Raw genomic sequence first — 24,702 nt, forward strand, 5'->3', positions numbered from 1 at the left:
TCAATGGAATTGACATATGTTTTATTGGTTATTGAGAACCTGTTTTTTAAGTGTTGGAATATTAGTATTTATATAAAGTAATTGTATGGTTACTGTATTAATCCTATAATTGTAAAACGCGAATGACGTACTAGATCCCTCTAAGCATGCGCAGTAACGAGCCTGTCATTTACGAGATTTCAGTTCTCGCGGTAACTCGGCTCGGTGACGTCAGACGGAGCAGACTCGGCTGCACATTCATGGACGAAACAAACGTTCCTCCTCGTGTCCTGGTGGACCTGGAGTCATGAAGTAAAGAGACCCAGTGGAACAGGTGCACTAGAGCGTCATGGACGCGGGGAAGATGGAGAAGTTCTCCCAGCTGAGCGACTTCGACAAGGGCCAGGTCGTCATGGCCATTCGACTGGGGCTGAGCATCTCCAAGGCTGCGGCTCTGGTCGGATGTTCTCGCTCCGTCCTGGTCCCGATCTACCAGAAGTGGTGCCGGCACGAGCTGACCCTGGACGAGGAGGCTGAGGAGGGACACCAGTGGGACACGACAGCAGGTACATGGTCTCAGTGAGGCCGAGCTTTGTGTTTGTTTATGTTTGATGTGTAGCAGCTTCTGTGTTATTACCTCCGCCAAGGAGGATGTGTTGAGAAAATAGCTGAAAAATAAGGAATGTTTATTGGCAATACTCTGGTGATACAATATGTATCACGATACAGAGACAACGATACAATATATAGTGATACTGTAGTGTATATGTTTAGTATTGTCGAGTACATGACTCTGGTGTTGTGTTAGTGTAGTAACAAATATATAATTGTTGACTCTGATATTGTGATAGTGTAGTAAAAAGTATATATTTGTAGTATTATCGAGTACTAGACTCTGATGTTGTGATACTGTAGTAACAAGGATATATGTGTAGTATTGTCGAGTACTTGACACTGGTGTTGTGATGGTGTAGTAACAAGTATATATGTGTAGTATTGTCGAGTACTTGACTGGTCTTGTGATAGTGTAGTAACAAGTATATATTTGTAGTATTGTCGAGTACTTGACTCTTGTGTTGTGATATTGTAGTAACAAGGATACATTTGAAGTATTGTTGAGTACTTGACTCTGCTGTTGTGATGGTGTAGTAACAAGTATATATGTGTAGTATTGTCGAGTACTTGACTCTGGTGTTGTGATAGTGTAGTAACAAGCATATGTGTGTAGTATTGTTGAGTACTTGACTCTGGTGTTGTGATAGTGTAGTAACAAGGATATATGAGTAGTATTGTCGAGTACTTGACTGGTCTTGTGATAGTGTAGTAACAAGTATATATTTGTAGTATTGTCGAGTACTTGACTCTTATGTTGTGATATTGTAGTAACAAGGATACATTTGAAGTATTGTTGAGTACTTGACTCTGATGTTGTGATACTGTAGTAACAAGTATATATGTGTAGTAAGTAAGTAAGTAAGTAATATTTATTTATATAGCGCTTTTCCAGACCAGGGTCACAAAGCGCTTAAACAAACAAAGCAATACTCAAAAAAGTATATACTTTAAAGATCAAGATAATACTGAGAACAACACAGGAGTTCCAGAAAACCAAAGAAAAGCCTGAACAAATAGAAACGTCTTAAGATGTTTCTTAAAGGAGTCAGTAGATCCATCAAGCGCAAAGAGAGAGAAGATCGTTCCAAAGCTTAGGAGCAACAGCCTGAAAAGATTTCTCTCCTGAGTCGTGTGCGTGGAACCATAAGTAGATTCTGATCCACAGACCTCAGAGCCCGAGCTGGGGTGTAAGGCTGGATCAGATCAGTGATGGAAGGAGGAGCCTGACCATGAATAGATCTGAAAGTAAGAACCAGAATTTTAAAGAAAGAAACTGGAAGCCAGTGAAGAGTTTTAAGGATCAGAGAAATGCGAGTTCTTCTACTTGAGCGGGTCAGAATTCTCACTGCAGAGTTCTGAATCAACTGCAGACGAGATCCTTCTTGTTAAGACATGAAAACAAACTGTTACAATAGTCCAGACGAGAAGAAACAAACACATGGATTACAAGCTCCAGATCATGTTCAGACAACATTTTCCTAAGTTTAGAGATTTTTCTCAGTTGAAGGAAACAGTTTCTGGTCAGTTTTCTTCAGTGTCGAACAAGAGACATGTCTTTATCAAATACAACACCCAGGTTTCTCAGGCTCAGTTTGACAGACTGACCTAAGTCACCCAAGTACTGACTCAACCCTGGAACCTTATCACACTCTGATGTTGTGATAGTGTAGTAACAAGTATATATTTGTAGTATTGTCGAGTACTTGATCTGGTGTCATATACTGTACCTGTATATAAAACATGTTTTTTGAATCCAAGTTGTTTAATTCATATAAAATATGTTTATTTATTTAAGTGTTAAATGAGCTCCTCGGTAGCGAGATGCACTAGTTGTAATGTGACAGACATAAGGTCATGATAAAAATACTGTTGTATTTGTCAGTATTTTTACAGATAGTTAGTAACAGAATCCTTATCTCTTCTCTCTGCAGAAGGTCTGACGTCTGTGAAGGCTGAACAACAGAGTGTTGAAGGAGAGACTGACAGAAGGCTGTCCTCAACAATGCCTGAACCGAGGTGACTCATCTACTGTCAGTGTTTTCACACTGTAAGAGATTGAATGTTGTCGTTTAAATAAAGATGAACAGATGTTATAATAAGAGCTGCACGAGTGAAGGACTGAAGTTTGATCATATTCTTCCACAGAGACATGTCGCGAGAGGAGAAGGAGTCGCAGAACCACAGATGCAGTAAAGTAAGCTGTACTTCGACCTCCATTCCAGTTCTGGACTCGTCTGATATTCAAGACCATTGACGTGTTATTGTTCACCGCTCGGGAGAAGGAAGAGAGATGAGCATTTTCGGGACGGGATGCATCATGGGAAATGTTTTTGTATTTTTCTATACAGTGTTTTATAAAAGTGTTGGTTTTTACTCACTATTATTGATGATGTCACAGATCTGCTGGTAAATGAATGGAAGTATGTCAGTGTCATCAGAATATTGAATTAATTTAACATTTCTGGTGTTTTTATTTTATTGAAATGTTATTTTTTTAAAGGATTGAATATTTTTCTTTAAAAGTGTAATTAAATAATTTCTATATTAAAATATTGACTTTGTTTTATTGTATAATTATATTAAATAATGCGTAAATTTAAAGGATGATTTTTTTTTTTTAATGAATCAAACATGTACCAAATGAATAATTCTTTATTTTTAATAATTATATTTATTTATATAGTTGGAATTTCTCATTTAAATAATTAAAAAAAAAAGTTTTCTTACAATATATGTGTACGATAAATACATTTTTCTATTTAAATGATTAAAAACACTAATTAAAACTTTTAATATGGAAATAAGTGAATTCAATTAGTCAATAAAAAACAATTCAACATTTATATATAGAAATAAGTATGTAATAGTTATTTGTAAAGATCTTTCTAGACCAGGGTCACAAAGCGCTTTAACAATCAAAAACAATACACAGTTAAAATATATACTTTAAAGGGCCAAGACACAGAGAACTGTTGAAAATAATTATTTTAAAAAGGATTTTAACGTTTAGCTTTCTGTTCAAATATTTAATTCAAATATTCAATATTCTGATGTCACTGATAGACTTACACAAACTTTTTTTTTTTTTTTCGGAAGCCCCACAAATATTTAAAAAATACACTTATTTAAATATTATTATTATCTGGTCATAATGTGGAGAGGTTTGAGTAAAGATAGTGAGATCAACAAATCAAATGGATTAAAGTTTAAAATGTTAAAAACATTCATTTTTTATTGAAATGTTCGTTTTTATAATTTTATTAAAATGATTTAATCCAATAATTTACAAATGGAACGGTTGAATTTGTTGTGTTTTTTATAATAATTTAATACAAAATTTCAAATATTTTTAGAATGTAATGATTTAAATAAATAAAAACAAAACAAGGTTGCGGGGCGGTTAATGTTTCACGCATGCGCTGAACATCCTGGCCGTCTGTTCTCGCGATACCTGCGCCGTGACGTCAGAGCGACACAGAAGCAGCGCCTGGAGAGACGCGCAGGGAGCCAGCGGCCCTTTAGGCTGAAATTCATCAGATTTCTACGGACGAGGCGACGATCACTTCAAACAATGACCAGTGAGTATCGCGATATATTCTCCTGTACCACGACATGTACTTTACGTGCGCGCGCGCGGCGTGTGTCGCCTGTCGGTCACCGTCTATTTCCTGGAACTATTGTCTGCTCTCGTCCCAATGTTTTGATTTCTCCGCATAGCTCGGCCGTGACGTCACAGCCAGGGCGACACAGTACCTGTTATTGATCACCTTCGAGGCTCGAACGAGGACGTGATTGAAACATGTTGTTTAAAGTGTTTAAAGTGTCGCTGACCAGAGACAAGTCCAGCTCAGCTCGGCCCACAGCACCGCCGTGTTCTGGTTCTTTCTTTCCTCAACTTAGCGTCATGTTGGATAAACACACGTTTGAAAACGCGACGGTAAAAACACAGACATTTTTTTTCCAAGTCTCGATGTTTGTGTTAGTAGTGTTTGTAGTGTCTGCGAGTCTTGTTGTGTCGTCTGGACATGTTGCTCCACAGCGCCCCCCTGCCACGTCGGCGGCTGGCGAGTCTTGCACCACCTATTACGTCACGACCCGACGTAGCTATTGACGTCACAGCTGATCGATATTTTGATTCTAGTAGCTGCTCATGGCTGGTGTGGATCAGCTCTGGCAACTTTAAAAAAAGAAGCCTTGCTCAAGGTGTCAGGTCAGACAAACAGGAAGTACTGAAGCTCTTGAAGATGGAGGCAGATTTGAAGGAAGTTCCAGGAACAGAACCACAGTCTGGACTTGAATCTGGGTCTGGTGTCGGTTCTGGGTTTAGAGGCTAAAAAACCTGCCTTGCTCAATACGCTTGTTCCAGAAAGTTTTTGAACTCGGAGTCTGTTGTCGTGTTGCAGTGAAGGGGTTTAAAAGAAGAACTGTGGTTCAATCCTACTTTATCAGTGTTTACTTCAGAGCTCTATATCACCCACAATGCACTGCAGTGGGGCACAACAAACGCATCTACGCGGTGGCAGTAATTTAACTAAGTTAGGTTTAATGTTTTCCAACTAATGATAAGAAGAGGATATCTTTTTTTTTTTTGTTTACATTACTATTCTTTTTATTTAAAGGAAAGTGAATTAAACTGTGGAAGCATAAGTACTAATATTAGTACTAAGACGAATTAAGCTACTGTTTCTGTGAAATGTCAGTATTTATAAATGTAACAATGATTACAGTCGTTCTATAACTCTGAAGAGCACTTGAGTCATCACTTGGAAAATGATCGCCATGAACTGATCTGTGTCTGGATTAAACCAGATTTTTCCTTTTTGGACTTGTTTGTCCACAAAGAACAAAAACGGTTGTGTGCTACGATATTGATCATTGAGAGGAAAGTTTTAACTAAATTACATCGCTGTAGATCAAATATTAAGTATTAAGCCACAGCCTTTTTAAACAAGAAGGATGTGTCTCGTCTGCAGTTCATACAAAACTGCAGCGAGAATTCTGACCCGCTCTACTAGAAGAACTCGCATTTCTCCGATCCTTAAAACTCTTCACTGGCTCTGGGACTCCTGTGTTTGTCTTTTGTGTCTCGGCCTTTTAAAGTGTATATTTTAATTGTGAATTGTTTTTCATTGTTAAAGCGCTTTGTGACCCTGGAAATATGCTTTACAAATGACTATCACTTACTTACTAAACTTTTTAAAGTCACAATTTTCACTTTTATTTATTTCAGAAACGCTCAGATCTGCCGTAAAATAACGTTGGCACTCTTTAATGTCCATGCAAGCATGTTCGAGGGACGGTTACATTTGTCTAAACGTACCCTATTGTCTCTCATAGGGTCCAGTAGTTAAGAGGGGGAACTAGTTAACGTTCTGGTAACACTAGTTAACACAGTTTGAGTTTTGTGTATCCAGAGTTGCAACATTAAACACAGTTTTGTTTTCTCTCAAGCATTCTTGAGTATTTGTGGGGGACTCTGATTTGGTCTCTGACTGCAACAGAGTTGAAGATCTGTTTTGTTTCTACTGTAATTCTGAAAAATCTGTATATTTTCTTCTTCAGGAGGAAACCAGCGTGAACTCGCACGTGCGAAAAATGCCAAAAAGCAGGGAGACGGCGGCAAAGGCAAGAGATCCGAGGACGGACTTTCTGCCGCTGCTCGCAAGCAGAGGTGAGAACAGAAGCTTCAGAGTTAATGCTGTCAGTGTGTGCGAGTGTTTGTCACTGGAAGTCAACTGTTAAAAGTTTTATCTTGTGAAGCCAAAACAAAAGTATGATGGCGATAAGTTACAGGAACACTTGAGTAACAAGGACAGATACAAAAGATAAAGATTGACTTATTTAAGGGGTGAGAAAAATAAACAAGTAGATGATAACATACATGAGCAGTTGTATGGTATTCATTAGAGGCGTTAAAAAAATATAGATACTTAAGTATCGCAATATTTTTTTGGTACCGTGTCGATATTAAATTACACCGTCTCCATGTTCAGTTTTCCATTTATTTTGCAATTACACTACCGACCACTAGATGGCAGCATTCGCAGCTGAAGGAACATTAAAATCCTGCGAGATAACTGGAGACAAGAGGATACAGTGACTCCAGCAGATTTTAAAGCTGATGTTTGGACATATTTTGATTTGAAAACAAATGAAAGCAGTTACGACTTCGTCAAGAGTCATGTGGTCTGTAAATACTACAACACCAGAGTCAAGTACTGGACAATACTACAAATATATTCTTGTTACTACGATACAACCCTATGTACCAAAGCTTGTGAATGCGCTCTAGACAATCCTGGGTCATTAATAGGGGTGTGTATTGTCAAGAATATATGGTGATATACGTATCATGATACAGAGGCAATGATAAAATATTGCAATACTGTAGTAACAAGTATATATGTGTAGTATTGTCCAGTACTTGACTCTGGTGTTGTAGAATTTACAGACCACATGACTCTTGACGAAGTCGTAACTGCTTTCATTTGTTTTTAAACCAAAATATGTCCAAACATCAGATTCAAAAGCTGATGGAGTCAATGTATCCTCTCGTCCTCAGTCATCGCCAAGTTTCCTTGCTACTTTAAAGCTGATGTTTGGACATATATTTGTTTGAAAACCAATTAAAGCAGTTACGATTTCGTCAAAAGTCATGTGGTCTGTCAATTCTACAACACCAGAGTCAAGTACTGGACAATACTACACATATATACTTGTTACTACAGTATCACCATCTATCATATTGTTGCCCCTGTATCGTGATATGTGTCTTATCAACAGATTCTTACAAACCTCTAGTGTAAAAGCACAATAGTAAATGTTGACTTGAGTAAAGGTCATGAGTCTCATCTCTTCTGATGCAGAGACGCTGAGATAATGCAGCAGAAGCAGAAAAAGGCCAATGAAGATGGGAAGAGTGGAAAAGAAACCAAGTAAAGGAGGATCAGGGTCGACTCCGCCTCCACAACCACCCCCGGCCCGACACCCCCATCTTCAGCCTTCTCTCTCTCTTTCAATACATCGTCCAGATCGGTCGTTCTAGACTTGGATCCTCCTCTCGTTTCTCTCCGACGATGAAGCGAGCAGAAGGACCTCCATGTTCACGACACGAGCGAGACGAAGCATCCATGTAACTGTGTGTATTTTTGTATAAAAACCTCCCCTGATGCTTTCAAATAAAGTGTATCTTTTTAGTTGACTTGCTGACGTGATCCAGACCAGACCAGTAGATGTCATCCATGTTAGCCAAATGATGTGTGTGGGGTTTACACTTTACTTTCTTTTATTGTCATTGAAAACACAAACACAGCAGTGAAACTGGCAACGAAATTTCGTTTTGGCAACCGTTAAAAAACACAGCAGAGTGTGTGTATATATAAAAAGTATAATTATTAATAAGTTAAAAATAGTGCAATATAGAATAAATAAATAACGTTTTAAATATTACATATACTAGTTAATGTATATAAAAGTATAAATATAAATAATTTATAAAATAGTGCCGATATCGTATAAATAGAATAAATACATAATATTTTAAATGTTTCTAAATCTTTCTGTTCTGCAGCTGATGCTGCGGAACCTTCTGCCAGACGCCAGAGTCCATAGTCTTTAAAAACACTGTCTGGAAAAGCGCAACTAAATAAAAATTACTTACTTACTTAATACAACGTCAAAGACTCAAGAAACTACCGTCTTTTTGGGACTATAAGGTGCACTGTTGATTTGAGAAAATAATAGCATTTCAAGTTCACCTTCTAGGCCAAAAAGTACTGTACGGTAATTCACATTTTTACACTATAGAAGGAATCATTTACAACTTGATGCAATTACACACTTCAGCCACTGGGTGGGAGTAGACGCCATACGATTTAATTTGAGTTTGAAAAAAATAAAATAAAATCACGCTATATGATAGACTAATTTTGCAGTTCGAGGAATATATTTCGTTATTTCATGTTTTTACGCAGTAGGAACGATTTAAAAACCTAATGCAATGACGTACTCTGGCCACTGGGTGGGGGTAGACGCTATAATATACAGTATAAGAATAATGTAACTTATCAACATAAAGAAACGCTATTATGTTGATTTATATACCCAAAATGTGTTTTGTATTCTATTAATTAAGGAGATGTATTAATACCTAAAATACATCAGCACTAAAGTTGTTTTTTTTTACGTATTTTTCCTTTTCTGACCGGCATGTTGTAGAAACACTCGTTCAGTTGCAAACGTATCAAATAGTATCAATGAATTCAAGGTAATACTTATTTTTTTAAATAAAACAAAATGTCAGTTAAGAACTTGTTCTAGCCTGTCCCAGTCTTAAACATTATTCAATAGTTTATTCTCATGTTATTTTATTCGTTTTCGTTTCATTCTTTTTTTATTACATTATTTGTAATATTCTGATACTTAAAAGTAGAATAAATTTTCAAAAAAATACAGCTTTAACCGTTACTAAAATAAAAGGTTTTAAAAAAAACAAACACCTGAAAACCTCAGTTTCATTCAAAAAACATTTATTTAATTCATTTATTGAAAAAACTTAAAATAAAGTGCTTCTTATGTACAATAGAATAAAAACAACAGTCACAACCTCATGGTACAAAAAAATACAATTACATTTTGACACGACAGTCGGTTTAGAAAAACAGAATCATGCAGGCAGGAGCACATTTGTCTGGAGGCGTCCATGAGTTACAGTCGATGAACCTGAAGGTTCTATTGGTCGCTCGTGAATACTTGTGTTTCCGACTTATTCTCCGGCTCTACTGTCGCTAACCCTAGGCTAGCATAGCGTCCACTCTGTGGTTAGCATCGGTTCCATGACGACGAGTCTCGCCCTAAACCTCCTCTCGGAACACTACGGTGTTCCCAGGTGAACCCGGTTCTAGGTCCGTCCCGGGGCCACCGTTTCACTAGGGCAGGACCGGGAAGTACAATATTGTCCAGGTTGCTACTCATTAGCTAGATGAAAGTGGAGAACGAACGAAGGAGAATTTCATCGTACGAAATGAAAATCGACATCGAACCGGTTTGTTATACGACACTCTAGCTAGCTCGGTTAGCATCCCGGTATATAAACAAGAGCAGCTTTGCCTTTGATCTAAGCTAACATGTCGCCGCGCGATCTGGACAGACGACCACAGGTGCGCGTCGAGGGGCCGGAAACACGTTCCGCTCGGTCCGGTTCTATGAAGTTTTCTGCGCGGCTCTAGATTTAAAACTATCTCTACGACACACATCTTTGCACGAGGACCCTTGAACACACACACGGCTAACACACAGCACAGAGTAGAAACTAACAACGTCCGATAAAAATACTCTTCGTCTTCGTGAGCGTCTTTGGAGGCGTCTTCTAAACATCGGGGCCACTCCCCCTTTTCCGGTTCCATATCCAACGACCGGATCATTTGTGCCGTCAACATTCTGAAGTTTTGAAACGAACCGGTCCGAGTGGTGCGACTTCATTGGTCGGCGTTCGAGTCCTTGCTAGCGCGAATGTTTTAACTCGCCGGCTAACGGCGGTTCGTTGCTGGGGGCGTGTCCGCTAGGGTTCTATGATGATGTGGGTTCTGGTGAGTCGAAGGGTGAGAACGGTCGTAACTGACCGGGTCGCGGGTTTCAGCTCCACTTGTTGTGTCCCTGAACAAGACACTAGATGGCGATGGATGAAATGTTGGGTGACAGACAGTAAAGGGGGCGGGGTTAGTGCCGTACGAATCCTTGCGAACCCCAAAAAATGTGTTACCATAGCGATGCATCTGCATACGGAAAGGTAGAAAAACACATCCCGAAAGTATGAGAACCTGTTAACGATATTTAAAGGTGTTTCCAGTATCAGTGTTTGACTGGCCTGTCTTAGCGGACACGCCCCCAGCGTAGCTTCGTTCAACTTTGAACCGTTTCGTTAAAAAAAAACTACTGTCTCGTCTCTAACATTCGTTCTGGTTTGATCGTGAACCCCCGAGCGAACCAGTGGTTCCAGTTCCGTTTGAAAAGGTCCAACCTTCACATTCGTTTGTGCCCGAAGAAGAACCTTCTGTAGTTCCATGTGCTCTTTGACTCTGAGGGCGGTCCTGGTGGTGGAATGCCGCTATTGCATCCTGATTATTATTAACATTATTATTATTATTACTACTCTGGCACAGGTTCGTGCCGCCCTGATCTGGACCGAGGTCCCGGGTCGCCCATGAATGGATGAAACAACAGCTTACATTCAGAGGTTAGCGTCAGTGCTACGGGTCAGAGGTACCGTCCAGAGTTCTTGAAAGTCGTGTCCAGACCAGAGTAGACGATCCCAACGTTCAGTCGCTCGTTTCACCGAAAGTGTCGCATGAACCCGAAGGTTTAGAGAACGAAGACCACAAACATTCAACGTTTTTGGTTTGAGTCGGTTTGAAAACTTTGTTCAATCGAGGAACTGAGGACAAAAATGAGCTGAGCCAGAAGAGACCTCGTTAAGGATGTTGATCTAATTCTTCTAACTTCGTGCCTCTGTTTACGAACAATCATTTTGGAAATGAATCTTTAACAATCGATATTGTTGTTTCTGCTTCCTGTTCCAATTCTGTTGCGTTTTTCTATGGTAGGAAATGAATGAAACCACCTGAGAATCAATTCTGACGTTTTTAAAACACCTCGATAGTTGAAGAAAAAAGTTTGTTAGTTTGTTCTCGACAAGTTTCAACGAATTATTTGACGCAACATCGTAATTACACTCGATTAGACTCTTTTTGAGGCGACTTGTATAAGGAAGTTTATCAGTGCCAAATATAATGTTGAATTGTTGAAATCAGTATTGAATTATTTTTGGAATAATTAAATTAAATAATTTGTATATTTAAAATGTATAGTTTGGGAAAATTTGAAAGAGAAGGATTTCTTTATTTCTTTTTTTTTAATTATTATTCACATAGAGTTTGATTTTCTAAATCCAATAATCCTGTTTTTTTCTTATATTTTGTAATGTGTAGCCTTTTTAAATTCAATTTTAAAACGTTTAACAGTATTCAACCAACATATTTTTATTTAATTTTAAAGGCTACACATCACAAGGTACTTTTGAAATATTGCAATTTTATTTTCCTCAGAACTTCACTGATGTTCTTCCAAACACCAACAAACTCTAAATAATTGACGTGGTACATCATGACCCGAACCCGAAGTGTACGGAAGGTTCTGCTATAAATACTTTCTCACGCGCACATGGGTGGCGACGACAAACAAAAACAAACAGCTGCCATGAATGGTGACCCCCGTCCCCGTCGGTCCCGCCTCCCCTCGCGGCGACCCCGGGAACCGCCCTCGGCTCCGGCGCCGGCGCAGAAGATGACGATAGCGAGGCAGCCTCGTGGCGTAGAGGTGTTGAAAATAAAAGACGGCCTCCTCCGCGTCGCCCCCGTACCGTGGTGTCGCGACCCGGTCTCGGCTCGGATCGTCTCGCTCTCATACGATGGAGTCTTTGATCTCGGACCCTAAGCGGACTCGCGGTCGCGGGCAGGTGGGCGAGTACTCCACGTGGCTCTCCTTCACGTTCAGGGGCCTCCTGTCCGACGCCTCGGAGAAGCTCTTCTCGGGCGAGGACTCGTGCGTGGGCGTGCTGCAGATGTAGTTGTCGTTCAGCGTCTGGTAGCCCTTGTGGTCGGAGGTGGACACGGGGATGGTGTTCCCGTTGAGGGGGAGGCTCTCCGCCGGCTTCCCCACGATCCTGGGCTTCTTCTGCTGCATGCTGGGACACTCGCCCTGCTTCAGCATGGACTTCATGTGGTCGCGGTTCCGGTAGATGACAAACAGCGAGAAGACCACGAGGGAGAAGGCCAGCAGGGCGCACACCACGATCAGCTCGTTCCAGTAGGTCTTGGTGTGGATCTGCTGCGAGCGGGACTCGCCCGGCAGGATGATGGTCTGGTCCGGGAGCACGTGGGGCGTGCGGGAGTGACCCGTGAGCGTGGTGCTCTCCTGCCGGGGCTCGGCTCTCACGCAGTAGTTGGCCAGCAGCTGACGGAAGCCCTCCTCCTCCGACCAGCACTCGTACGTCTCCATCTTCTCCGCCTGGGCCACCACCACCAGGTTGCCCTCAGGGGTGGCGTACAGGAACTTGCTGGCGCCGTCGCTGTAGCGCCAGCGCCGCTGCGCCAGGTTGGAGCGCAGCTTGCAGGGCAGGACTCTGAAGGTGTTTGCCGGGAGAGTAATGAGCTGGCAGTGAGAGACGCCTGCGGGAAATACAAACATGTTAGCATCTTAGCTAGCATCGTAGATAGCATCATAGTTAGCCTCATAATTTGCATTGTAGTTTGCATCGTTGTTAGCATGAGAGATAGCATCGTAGATAGCATCATAGTTTGTAGTATTGTATAGTTTATAGTCTTACTTCAACTGTATAGTGTCTTGAGATAACTTTGTTATGATAAGACACTTTAAATAAAATTGAATTGAATAGTTTGCATCATAGATAGCATCGTTGTTAGCATGAGAGTTAGCATCGTAGACAGCATCATAGTTAGCCTCATAGTTGGCATCATAGATAGCATCGTCGTTAGCATGAGAGTTACTGTCATAGACAGCATCATAGTTAGCCTCATAGTTTGCATTGTAGATAGCATCGTTGTTAGCATGAGAGTAAGCATCGTAGATAGCATCATAGTTTGTAGTATAGTATAGTTTATAGTCTTACTTCAACTGTATAGTGTCTTGAGATAACTTTGTTATGATAAGATATGATAACAATAATAACACTTTAAATAAAATTGAATTGAACAGTTTGCATCATAGTTGGCATCATAGATAGCATGAGAGTTAGCATCATAGTTTGCATCGTTGTTAGCATGAGAGATAGCATCATAGATAGCATTGTAGTTAGCCTCAAAGTTGGCATCATAGACAGCATGAATGTTAGCATGAGAGTTAGCATCATAGATAGCATCATAGTTAGCATGACAGAAATACAAGCATAATAGGTAGCATCATAGATAGCATCATAGTTAGCATGAAAGAAATACAAGCATAATAGGTAGCATCATACATGGCGTCATACATGGCGTCATAGACAGCATCATATATAGCGTAAAATATAGCATTTAGCATGAGAGTAAGCATCATAGATAGCATCATAGATGGCGTCATTGTTAGCATGAGAGTTTGCATCACCATTAGCATCATCATTAGTGTCACTGATAACATGAGAGTGGGCATGATAGATAGCATCAAATATAGCATCATAAATAGCATCCTCGTTAGCATCACAGTTAGCATTATAGTTAGCATCACAGTTAGCATCATTATAAATCCACTTAATGCCAGATTTAGCTCATGCTTCAAACTAGAATTATCTTGACTTTTGTAGTTGTTTCTGACGACACTAGGTGGTGCTACACATCCATGTTGGTCATAAGCTTTTGAGTAAAATCAAACATTTGTGGGTGCAGAACTGCAACTTTATCGACAAAGACACTCACGGGAGGACGAGGGTCTGAACGACCTGCCGCTGGGAAGAGTTCTGTTACAAATGGCCGACGTGTCGGCTTCTTCCACGTCCTGCTGCCAGTGACTGAAACACAAGAGGTGAAGGTACTGTCAACAAGTACACTGTAATATTACAACTACTACTCCTACCTACTAAGATACTACTACCACTAGTATGTTATTACTAGTGGTAGTAGTACATGTACAAGAGTAGCAGAAACACACTTTAACAACTACTAGTGCTTTTTTATTATAGCTACTACTAAAACTACTACTGCTTCTTTACTAGTACTACTACTAAACTCTACTACAAATTGTGGCCATGTCTGTGTGTGTGTATTTGTACTAATTGTGTGTGTGTGTATTTGCACTAGTTTGTGTGTATTTGCACTAGTGTTGTTTGTGTGTGTGTATTTGCACTAATGTTGTGTGTGTGTATTTGCACTAGTGTGTGTGTATTTGCACTAATGTTGTGTGTGTGTGTGTGTATTTACACTAGTGTGTGTGTATTTGTACTAAGGTTGTGTGTGTGTGTGTGTGTATGTGTGTATTTGCACTAGTGTGTGTGTATTTGCACTAGTGTGTGTGTAGTTGCACTGGTGCACATGTGCGTGTGTGTGTGTGTGTGTGTGTACTTGTGTGTACTTGTCAGTACAAGTACCTGTCAGGAGGCGCCATCCTCACGTCTCGACACAGTCGTCCGGTCCAGGCACAGTAGGGGTCTCTGGACAACACACACTCTCCACAGCTCTGGTAGTTGGAACAGTTCGCCACAGGAACCTCCACCAGACCCGAGTAGGAGGACACGAAGAGGAGACCCTGCAGCACAGACCACTGTGACCATCTCAGCCAAGAGTTCTGATCTTCATCTATGATGCTGATCATCATCATCATCATCATCATCATCATCATCACTATCTTTATCATCATCATCATCTTCATCAGTTTTGATCACGTCAGTGAAACTCTCGTCCTGAGACTTGATCAGTAAGAAAAACATCACGTCACTGACAGAGGAGCCTCAGATGTTGGTTCAACGCTCAAGAGAACCATCGAGTCCCTTATATCTCACTAGAACCAGGTCTACAGTGACTCACTTATAAGTCTCAAGTGACAAATGTTGGACTTTTACCAACATCAGCCTCAGTCGCTTCCTTGTTTTTAAAACACTTGGACCTTTGACTGAACTAGTTATAATAGCAGTTGTAGTAATAGTAGTAGTTATAATAGCACTTGTAGTAATAGTAGTAGTTATAATAGCACTTGTAGTAATAGTAGTAGTTATAATAGTAGTTGTTGTAATAGTAGTAGTTATAATAGCAGTTGTAGTAATAGTAGTAGTTATAATAGCACTTGTAGTAATAGTAGTAGTTATAATAGTAGTTGTTGTAATAGTAGTAGTTATAATAGCAGTTGTAGTAATAGTAGTAGTTATAATAGTAGTTGTTGTAATAGTAGTAGTTATAATAGCAGTTGTAGTAATAGTAGTAGTTATAATAGCACTTGTAGTAATAGTAGTAGTTATAATAGTAGTTGTTGTAATAGTAGTAGTTATAATAGCAGTTGTAGTAATAGTAGTAGTTATAATAGCACTTGTAGTAATAGTAGTAGTTATAATAGTAGTTGTTGTAATAGTAGTAGTTATAATAGCAGTTGTAGTAATAGTAGTAGTTATAATAGCACTTGTAGTAATAGTAGTAGTTATAATAGTAGTTGTTGTAATAGTAGTAGTTATAATAGCAGTTGTAGTAATAGTAGTAGTTATAATAGCACGTGTAGTAATAGTAGTAGTTATAATAGTAGTTGTTGTAATAGTAGTAGTTATAATAGCAGTTGTAGTAATAGTAGTAGTTATGATAGCACTTGTAGTAATAGTAGTAGTTATAATAGTAGTTGTTGTAATAGTAGTAGTTATAATAGCAGTTGTAGTAATAGTAGTAGTTATAATAGTAGTTGTTGTAATAGTAGTAGTTATAATAGCAGTTGTAGTAATAGTAGTAGTTATAATAGCACTTGTAGTAATAGTAGTAGTTATAATAGTAGTTGTTGTAATAGTAGTAGTTATAATAGCAGTTGTAGTAATAGTAGTAGTTATAATAGCACTTGTAGTAATAGTAGTAGTTGTTGTAATAGTAGTAGTTATAATAGCAGTTGTAGTAAACAATTGTAGTTATTTCTCGTAGTTTAGTTTTATGAGTCAAACTCAAGGTCTGGAGGTAAATCAACTCATTTACATGCAAGTTTTCTCTACAGTCAATACTATGGTAAACTAGCTTCAGGACTGATGCACAAATAACCTTTACTTACTAACTTACTTACACACTAGTGTATTTAACAAGCGGAGACATGAGTCATGAATTACTTTGAAACTCAACGAGTGACTCACATATAATAACATTTATGTTATTGACATTAAAAAAGCCTGATATGATCCGTGATGTTTGTGGTGAGTTAGTGACCAGTAACTAGTACACGCTGCACATGTTGACAGTTTACCCTCTGAGGGTCCAGCTCGATGTGCTGGACGGGCTGAGGATGAGGGAACAGAACCATCTCCTCGATGATGTGCATCTTGTCGTTGACGTTGATGGCCTTGTGCAGCTTCCCGTCATCTGCCATGAGTCAGTTGGAGTCAGATCGAGTCAGATTGAGTCAGTCTGAGTCACGTGCGATGCTACGAACCCGTCCCGATGAACAGCACGTCGTACGCTCGCTCCATGCCCTGGATCTTGTGCACGGCGATCTGCGTGTAGCGGACGCTGCGCTTCAGCAGCAGCGGCGCGCTGCGGATCACGCTGTCCATCAGGAAGTGATCCTTGACGAAGTTCAGCACCTTGTCGGGCATGTGGAGCGACGACTGGATCCCCATCTGCCGGGCGTGGTTGCTCACGCACTGCGACCGAACAAGAGTCAGACCAGAGCGACGGATCGGGAGGACGACGAGAACTCACCGCTCCGGGCCGAGGCTCGGGCACCGGGTGGTTGTAGGTGTACCACTGCTGCGTCTCCCGGTTCACCTCCCTGTAGCGCCCGCTGAAGGCTCGCTCCACCTGAGCCATGGTGAAGGCGCACACGGCCGAGCTGCCCGACGCCCCTTTGTACCTGCGGACACCTGGACCGTTAGCTAGTTGCTAACTGTACTCACACTGTAACTGTACTCGCGTCGCTAACTGTACTCACACTGTAACTGTACTCGCGTCGCTAACTGTACTCGCGTCGCTAACTGTACTCACACTGTAACTGTACTCGCGTCGCTAACTGTACTCGCGTCGCTAACTGTACTCACACTGTAACTGTACTCGCGTCGCTAACTGTACTCGCGTCGCTAACTGTACTCACACTGTAACTGTACTCGCGTCGCTAACTGAACTTGCATCGCTAACTGTAATTACGTCGCTAACTGTACTCACACTGTAACTGTACTCGCGTCGCTAACTGTACTCGCGTCGCTAACTGTACTCACACTGTAACTGTACTCGCGCCGCTAACTGAACTTGCATCGCTAACTGTAATTACGTCGCTAACTGTACTCACGTCGCTAACTGTTACTCGCGTCGCTAACTGAACTTGCATCGCTAACTGTACTCACGTCGCTAACTGTTACTCGCGTCGCTAACTGATACTCGCGTCGCTAACTGTACTCATGTCACTAACTGTTACTCACGTCGCTAACTGATACTCGCGTCGCTAACTGTACTCATGTCACTAACTGTACTCATGTCACTAACTGTACTCATGTCACTAACTGTACTCACGTCACTAACTGTACTCATGTCACTAACTGTACTCATGTCACTAACTGTACTCACGTCGCTAACTGTTACTCGCGTCGCTAACTGTACTCGTGTCACTAACTGTACTCACGTCACTAACTGTACTCATGTCGCTAACTGTTACTCACGTCGCTAACTGTACTCACGTCACTAACTGTTACTCACGTCGCTAACTGTTACTCACGTCGCTAACTGTACTCATGTCGCTTAATGTACTCACGTCACTAACTGGACTCACGTCACTAACTGTACTCATGTCGCTAACTGTTACTCACGTCGCTAACTGTACTCACGTCACTAACTGTTACTCACGTCGCTAACTGTACTCATGTCGCTTAATGTACTCACGTCACTAACTGGACTCACGTCACTAACTGTACTCATGTCGCTAACTGTACTCACGTCACTAACTGGACTCACGTCGCTAACTGTACTCACGTCGCTAACTGTTACTCGCGTCGCTTGGTATGGTCTGGGGGCAATATTGTATCAACATCTTTATACTGAATTGAAAATTCTACACATTAAAAAATACTGAACATTTATTTTTGAATTATTGGAATTGCAATATCAAACTATGTGTAAAATAAAATCATTCATTTTGGAAAGATCATTTTTTTAATTAAATTGTATAAAAAAAAGAACTAATATAAAATAAAAATCCAAATTATTGAAATAACTTTTTTTAAAACAATTAAATGCTTAAAAAACATTTAAATACAATTTATTGTCAAAGTTTTATGGTTTTAAATGTTAAATTTAAACAGTCAATATTATGATGTTGCTGAAAAACATCAAGAACCTGCAGCTGTACCGGCGAGTTCAACGTGTTTCGACGATGAACAACCTGCGTAATACCGGCAGCTACACTGATGAGTTCACTGAGAGGGGGCGAGATGAAAGCACATCACTCATCACTCACCACTGGGACGTGAAGACGCCGTAGAAGACGGTGCTCTCCCAGCTGTCTCCGGTGGGCTTGAGGACGAACATGTCCTGGATGATGTTGAAGGGGAAGCCGTCGTCGGGCAGAGAGCACAGCAGCTGGGCCTTCAGGAAGGAGGTCCACTTCTTCTGCAGCACTCGCTCGCCTCCTCGGTCGCCCTGCAGGAACAACCAGGTGAGACGTCGTCCACATCTGGACCAAGATTTCTACGAGATTATTTTACTGAAATACATTTGGTTGTTTAGCATTTTATTTTATTTAAAGATCAACGTTATTCATCATTAAATAAACATTAAAAACATGTAAACATGATGTACATTAATGATGTGTATTGTGAAGAATCTGTTAAAATACACATCACGATACAGGGTCAATAATACAATATATAGTGACACTGTAGTAACAAGTATATATTTCTAGTATTGTCGAGTACTTGACTCTGGTGTTGCAGAATTTACAGACCACATGACTCTTGACAAAGTCGTAACTGCTTTCATTTGTTTTTAAACAAAAATATGTCCAAACATCAGCTTTAAAAGCGGCTGGAGTCGACTGTATCCTCTCGTTCTCAGTCATCGCTGGGATTTCATTGTTCCTTTAGCTGTGCAGGACATAACTTCTGCCATCTAGAGGCGGGAAGTTTAACTGCAACACAAAAATGAACTAACACTGCTCATTTTCCCATTAATTATTATTATTATTTTTAATACCCTTTAACTATAAACTAGTTAATTATATACTTTTTTTTAGAAATAGAATTATTTTATTTTATTAACATTAGAATCTAAAGAAAGAACTATGATAAAACATAATAAATATATATATAAAAAATATATATATATATATCATTGTAAAAAAAACATTGATACCATGCATTTTACTTACTTATAGTTTTTTTTTACCCATAATAAAGATTCACTTTAATTCAAAAAAGTAATTAGAAGATCATGATAAGATCATTAAAAAGTAAAAAAAATAAACTGGGTCAAAGAGCGACGTCTTGTTTACACATCAGGTGGTTCGTATTTCGAGGGATGTTTGTCGACTGTTCAGGATTTTTTTCTTTTCTGAATTCTTGACACACAAAACTTCTTGACACACAAACACATGGAGGAAGTATTAAACACACACACACACACACACACACACACAGATCTGCTGGAGCAGGACCTGCTTCTGGTCCTAACGAGGAGAGAAGATCTTCTCCGCAGACGTGAGCGCACACACCTGAACAAACAGTGTGGAGGAAGGAGTGGGCGGAGCTAAAGACAACAGCAGAGCCAGGAGTCCTCGATAAGTTTGGTCCAGAAGTTACGCAACAGTGTGATCACGAGCTCTGGTCTCTCTCACGCTTCAAATATTTACTCCTTCTCTGGGCTCAGAACGCTGACAGATGTTTTCACTTCCATCGCTTCTGCTCAGAACCAACGTCAGCGAGAACTTGTTTCTCCAGGACTTTAAACTACAGTCGTTTATCTTCAACTAGAACTCATTCATTATTAAGTTCACTGGATTCTTCAGGATCTGTTCTTCTAAAGACTAGGCTTTGTATCTTTATTTTGTTAATTATGTTTTTATTATCTTTATATTTTTGTTTTAGTCCTTTTTAGTATTTTTTAAGATTCAATTATATATATTTTTATTGGTAAAACCTGTATTTGTTTGTGTTTTATTCAGTCTGTATTATTTTGTGGCTAAATCTATATATTTGCGTTTGTGAGAGTCTTTGAGAGAGAGAAGGAGAGAGAGAATAAAAGAAAGAGGGAGAGAACGAGAGAGGGGGATAGAGAGACAAAAAAGAAAAGGAATAGAGGAAGATAGAGAGAAAGAAAGGTAGAGAGAGAGAGAGGCAATGACGGAAATGGGGAAGGAAAGAAAGAAAGAAAGAGAGTGAGGGAGATACGGACAAGGAAAAAAAAGAGAGATAAAAAACTAAAGAGAAAAAGATAAAGAAATACAGTGAGATAGACGGAGAGAAAGAAAGAATGAAAGAGACAGAGAAGGAGAAATAAAGATAGAGACAGAGAAAGAAAGAGAGAAAAAAAGAATGAGATGGAAAGAGAGAGTAAAAGAAAGAAAGGGATTCAGAGACGGGGAGAGACATAGACTCTGAAGTTAAACCTGGTCAAATTTAGGAGCAACTCCCACCTGAGTTAACTCTGACCCATCATGAGACTCTAGGGTCGACCCAGGGATTCCTCTAATGCACATGTGTCAAACCGGTCCAGTAAAGGGCCGGGGTGGTGTAGGTTTTTGTTCCAACCAGTCAAGCACATAAAGTTGAACCAATCAGGCGTCTGAAGACAGTAATCAATTAATTGTCAGTCAGGTGTTGCTTGTTTAAGCCGACACCTGATTGGTTAACTCATGTGTGCTTGACTGGTTGGAACAAAAACCTGCACCGTCTCGGCCCTTTTCTGGACCAGTTTGACACCCCTGCGTAATGTCTCGGGCGATTGTCAATAAAGTAACTTGAGGTGAGAGTTTGATAATCAGTGAAACACTCGAGTGTTCGTAACAAACATCTCAGAGCTGCTGCTGCTGAACTTCACTCTTAGTCACGGTTTCATTCCAGGAAGTTGGACGAGACGATTCCCTGGAACTACGAGGAAGTTTTGCCGACGCCCACGAGTAACAAGCTGCTCTTCCATCAGCCATATCATTATGAACACTTGACTTCTGTATGCAGTGGTCAGTACCTGGCGAAGATAACTTTTTTGACAAAGAAGTTAAGCGCCATTAAGACATTTTTATTTTTTTATTTTAGGGGGAAAATATCAGTAAATACTTTTTCAAAGTTCCTCAAATTAAAAAAACAACCTTTTTCTCTTCTGAAAATAGAGATTTTTTATTTATTTTCATAACTTAAAAAAGGATTTTAATTCCAGGAAGTATTAGTGACATCAGACTATTGACTGGTTCAATCAAACATTTGAAATGTTAAGACTCTTTATTTTATTTTCATATAAAGTTTGTTTTTTAAGCATTTGATCTCTTGGTGAATTGAATCATTTCTATATTGAAAGAATAGTTCAATGAAGGAATTTGAAAATTTTCTAATTGAATGCATTTTTAATTAACACTTAAAGTTTGATATTCTTATTCCAATAACTCATAAATGAAATTTCCATATTTAATATAATTTAATTAGTAGCTTTTTAAAATCATCATGAAAATGTTGGTATATTGGCGTCACCGTGATTGACAGAAAGTAGCTTCATACTCTTTTAGTACTATCATAACAACATTTTTATATTGAATGTAAAAGACTACAGATTAAAAAAATACTCAATTTGCAAAGTTAATTTTTGAATAATTGGCGTGAACATCAAACTGTATGTGTAAAAATGTTGATAATATTCAAAATTGAAATTAAATTGTCAAATAAACCACATGTCAACAACTTTTAAAAAATGTTAAAGTCATACGTTAAAGAATCAACAAGTCAAACGAGTCTTCCAAGAGGCTGCAGGTCATAGTGTTGGTTTTATGTTCACTCGTAACTATTGATGGCTTCATGTAACAAACACTAAAACCATCAGTCGCCTCAGGATCCATGGATTTATGGACGAGGGAAGAGCTCGACGGAACCTTCCGACATGTCGTGGGAACGAGTCGCTTCAGATTGACGCGTCGTGAACAGACGCTACAGAGTCAGAGTCTTCAGAGTCAGAGTCTTTAGAGTCAGAGTCTTCAGCATCAGAGTCTTCAGCATCAGAGTCTTCAGAGTCAGAGTCTTCAGCGTCAGAGTCTTCAGCGTCAGAGTCTTCAGAGTCAGAGTCTTCAGCGTCAGAGTCTTCAGCATCAGAGTCTTCAGCATCAGAGTCTTCAGCGTCAGAGTCTTCAGCATCAGAGTCTTCAGCATCAGAGTCTTCAGCATCAGAGTCTTCAGAGTCAGAGTCTTCAGCGTCAGAGTCTTCAGCGTCAGAGTCTTCAGAGTCAGAGTCTTCAGCGTCAGAGTCTTCAGAGTCAGAGTCTTCAGCATCAGAGTCTTCAGAGTCAGAGTCTTCAGCGTCAGAGTCTTCAGCATCAGAGTCTTCAGCATCAGAGTCTTCAGCATCAGAGTCTTCAGCATCAGAGTCTTCAGCGTCAGAGTCTTCAGCGTCAGAGTCTTCAGCATCAGAGTCTTCAGCGTCAGAGTCTTCAGCATCAGAGTCTTCAGCGTCAGAGTCTTCAGCATCAGAGTCTTCAGCATCAGAGTCTTCAGCATCAGAGTCTTCAGAGTCAGAGTCTTCAGCGTCAGAGTCTTCAGAGTCAGAGTCTTCAGCATCAGAGTCTTCAGCATCAGAGTCTTCAGCGTCAGAGTCTTCAGAGTCAGAGTCTTCAGCGTCAGAGTCTTCAGAGTCAGAGTCTTCAGCGACAGCATCAGAGTCTTCAGCTGCCACTAAAAGAATGCGGCGCAGACGCCGTCTTGAATACTAATGCACAGGTGGAGGTGGAAGGAGATGACATTGCGGTGGAAGCTGAAGGAGGGGGGCGTGTTTGTACAGTCGGGAGGAAGACGAGGTGATGCAGCAGAAGGAGGAGGTACCAGGTTTATGAGTGACGTCAGAATCATGTCCTTTCATTTCACTGTTTCTCTTACATGATGTTATTTTATTTAAATTTTGTTTTGTTAATGCATTTTTTTAAATAATGGAATTCCAATGTTTGCGTATACGTTTTTATTTAAAATAATTTAATTACAATAAAAGTTTTTTTTTTTTTTACAGTGTTCAATGTTTTAATTTAATTTCAATCATTAAAAAATGAACTTTCCTACTTCAATATTTATGAATTTGTAGCCTTTTAAATTCAATATAAAACCAAAAGATTCCGAGCTACTTGAACGTTTAGCCAATCGTGATTTATTATTGAATTTAAAATGCTACGAATTTAAAAATATTGAATTTGTAAATATATATATTTTTTATTATTAGAATTAGAATATCAAACTATAAGTGCCAAAAAATAAAAATAAAACAAAAAATAAGAAAACCTATTTATCCCTAGAAATAAATTTAAAAATAGTCATTAAACAAATTCAAATTAGTTGTTAAAATATTTGTATATAAATTACTGAATTTAATGATGAAAAATAAATAAATCAATCAAAAAAGAAAAACATTTTAATTCTTGTGTGTGTGTGTGCGTGTGTTTGTGCGTGTGTTTGTGCGTGTGTGTGTGTCTTACCTTACAAACGCGAGCGATCCGCGACACGATGGTGTTGTCGAAGAAGTCGAACTCCTTCCCCGCTTCGCTGAAGAAGAAGTAGATCTTGTCGTCGTCTCCGACCGGATTCCCGACCGGTTGACTCTCCTCGATGAAGGTGGAGCCCACGAAGACGGGGTCTGAGGACGAGTCGTGGACGGAAGAGAAGGAAGAGAAGGAAGAGAAGGAAGAGAAGGAAGAGAAGGAAGAGAAGGTCAATCATTGTCAGGAATACACTTGAAACAAGTTCTAGATCTTTGTGTGGCACATTAACAAACCGTAACACAACCTTACAACAACACAATGACACTGAGGCGGCCATTGTTAGTTACAAAGTTATATCTGTGGAAATGTTTGAAATGTAGATTATCTTAGAAAAATCATTTTCAACTGAGAAAACATGTTAAAAACTCTTAAACAGACACGAATAATCGAACTCTGATGAGTAGTTTAATGTTAAAGTAGATATTTACAATAATAAATATACATTTGTGGATTTTTTTTGTATTGTGATATAATTTTTAAGGTAAAAACTAGTTGAAAAGACATGAATAATCGAGCCATGATGAGGAATTTAACTTATTTCACATATTTACAATAATAAACATTCACTCCCGGAATTGTTAATCGTGTTAGCATGTTGGGTTAGCATTATTGTGGGGTTTAATTATACTTTTTAATGACATAAAACAAGTATAAAAATGTTAAACAGACATAAATAATCAA

The 24,702-nt window shown here is 39.5% G+C and overlaps 3 protein-coding genes across 4 annotated transcripts in view; 2 read left to right on the top strand and 1 right to left on the bottom strand.

Annotated features, from left to right (window-relative positions):
• The first annotated feature begins 230 nt into the window (after positions 1-230).
• Positions 231-3,144, top strand: LOC148076276 (uncharacterized). Its single transcript, XM_087793726.1, has 3 exons — positions 231-545; positions 2,526-2,610; positions 2,740-3,144. The coding sequence occupies exons 1-3, from the start codon at positions 329-331 to the stop codon at positions 2,846-2,848; spliced, it is 411 nt and encodes a 136-aa protein (XP_087649852.1). The 5' UTR covers positions 231-328; the 3' UTR covers positions 2,849-3,144.
• An 869-nt stretch (positions 3,145-4,013) lies between these two features.
• Positions 4,014-7,795, top strand: serf2b (small EDRK-rich factor 2b). The gene is made up of 3 exons (XM_087793728.1): positions 4,014-4,172; positions 6,157-6,265; positions 7,461-7,795. The coding sequence occupies exons 1-3, from the start codon at positions 4,166-4,168 to the stop codon at positions 7,531-7,533; spliced, it is 189 nt and encodes a 62-aa protein (XP_087649854.1). The 5' UTR covers positions 4,014-4,165; the 3' UTR covers positions 7,534-7,795.
• Positions 7,796-9,120: 1,325 nt separating this feature from the next.
• sema4bb (sema domain, immunoglobulin domain (Ig), transmembrane domain (TM) and short cytoplasmic domain, (semaphorin) 4Bb) overlaps positions 9,121-24,702 on the bottom strand; it is a 76,627-nt gene continuing 61,045 nt past the window's right edge. For both annotated transcript variants that reach the window (XM_087793347.1, XM_087793345.1), the window contains exons 8-15: positions 23,959-24,116; positions 18,763-18,944; positions 17,019-17,169; positions 16,750-16,960; positions 16,564-16,679; positions 14,729-14,886; positions 14,061-14,152; positions 9,121-12,818 (exon numbers count right to left, since the gene is read on the bottom strand). In XM_087793347.1, the coding sequence (XP_087649473.1) occupies positions 12,052-12,818; positions 14,061-14,152; positions 14,729-14,886; positions 16,564-16,679; positions 16,750-16,960; positions 17,019-17,169; positions 18,763-18,944; positions 23,959-24,116 (1,835 nt within the window). In that variant the 3' untranslated portion in view covers positions 9,121-12,051. The remainder of the gene's footprint in view (positions 12,819-14,060; positions 14,153-14,728; positions 14,887-16,563; positions 16,680-16,749; positions 16,961-17,018; positions 17,170-18,762; positions 18,945-23,958; positions 24,117-24,702) is intronic.

Source organism: Callionymus lyra, chromosome 6 (assembly GCF_982586985.1).
Source record: "Callionymus lyra chromosome 6, fCalLyr1.hap1.1, whole genome shotgun sequence".
Taxonomy (NCBI): domain Eukaryota; kingdom Metazoa; phylum Chordata; class Actinopteri; order Syngnathiformes; family Callionymidae; genus Callionymus; species Callionymus lyra.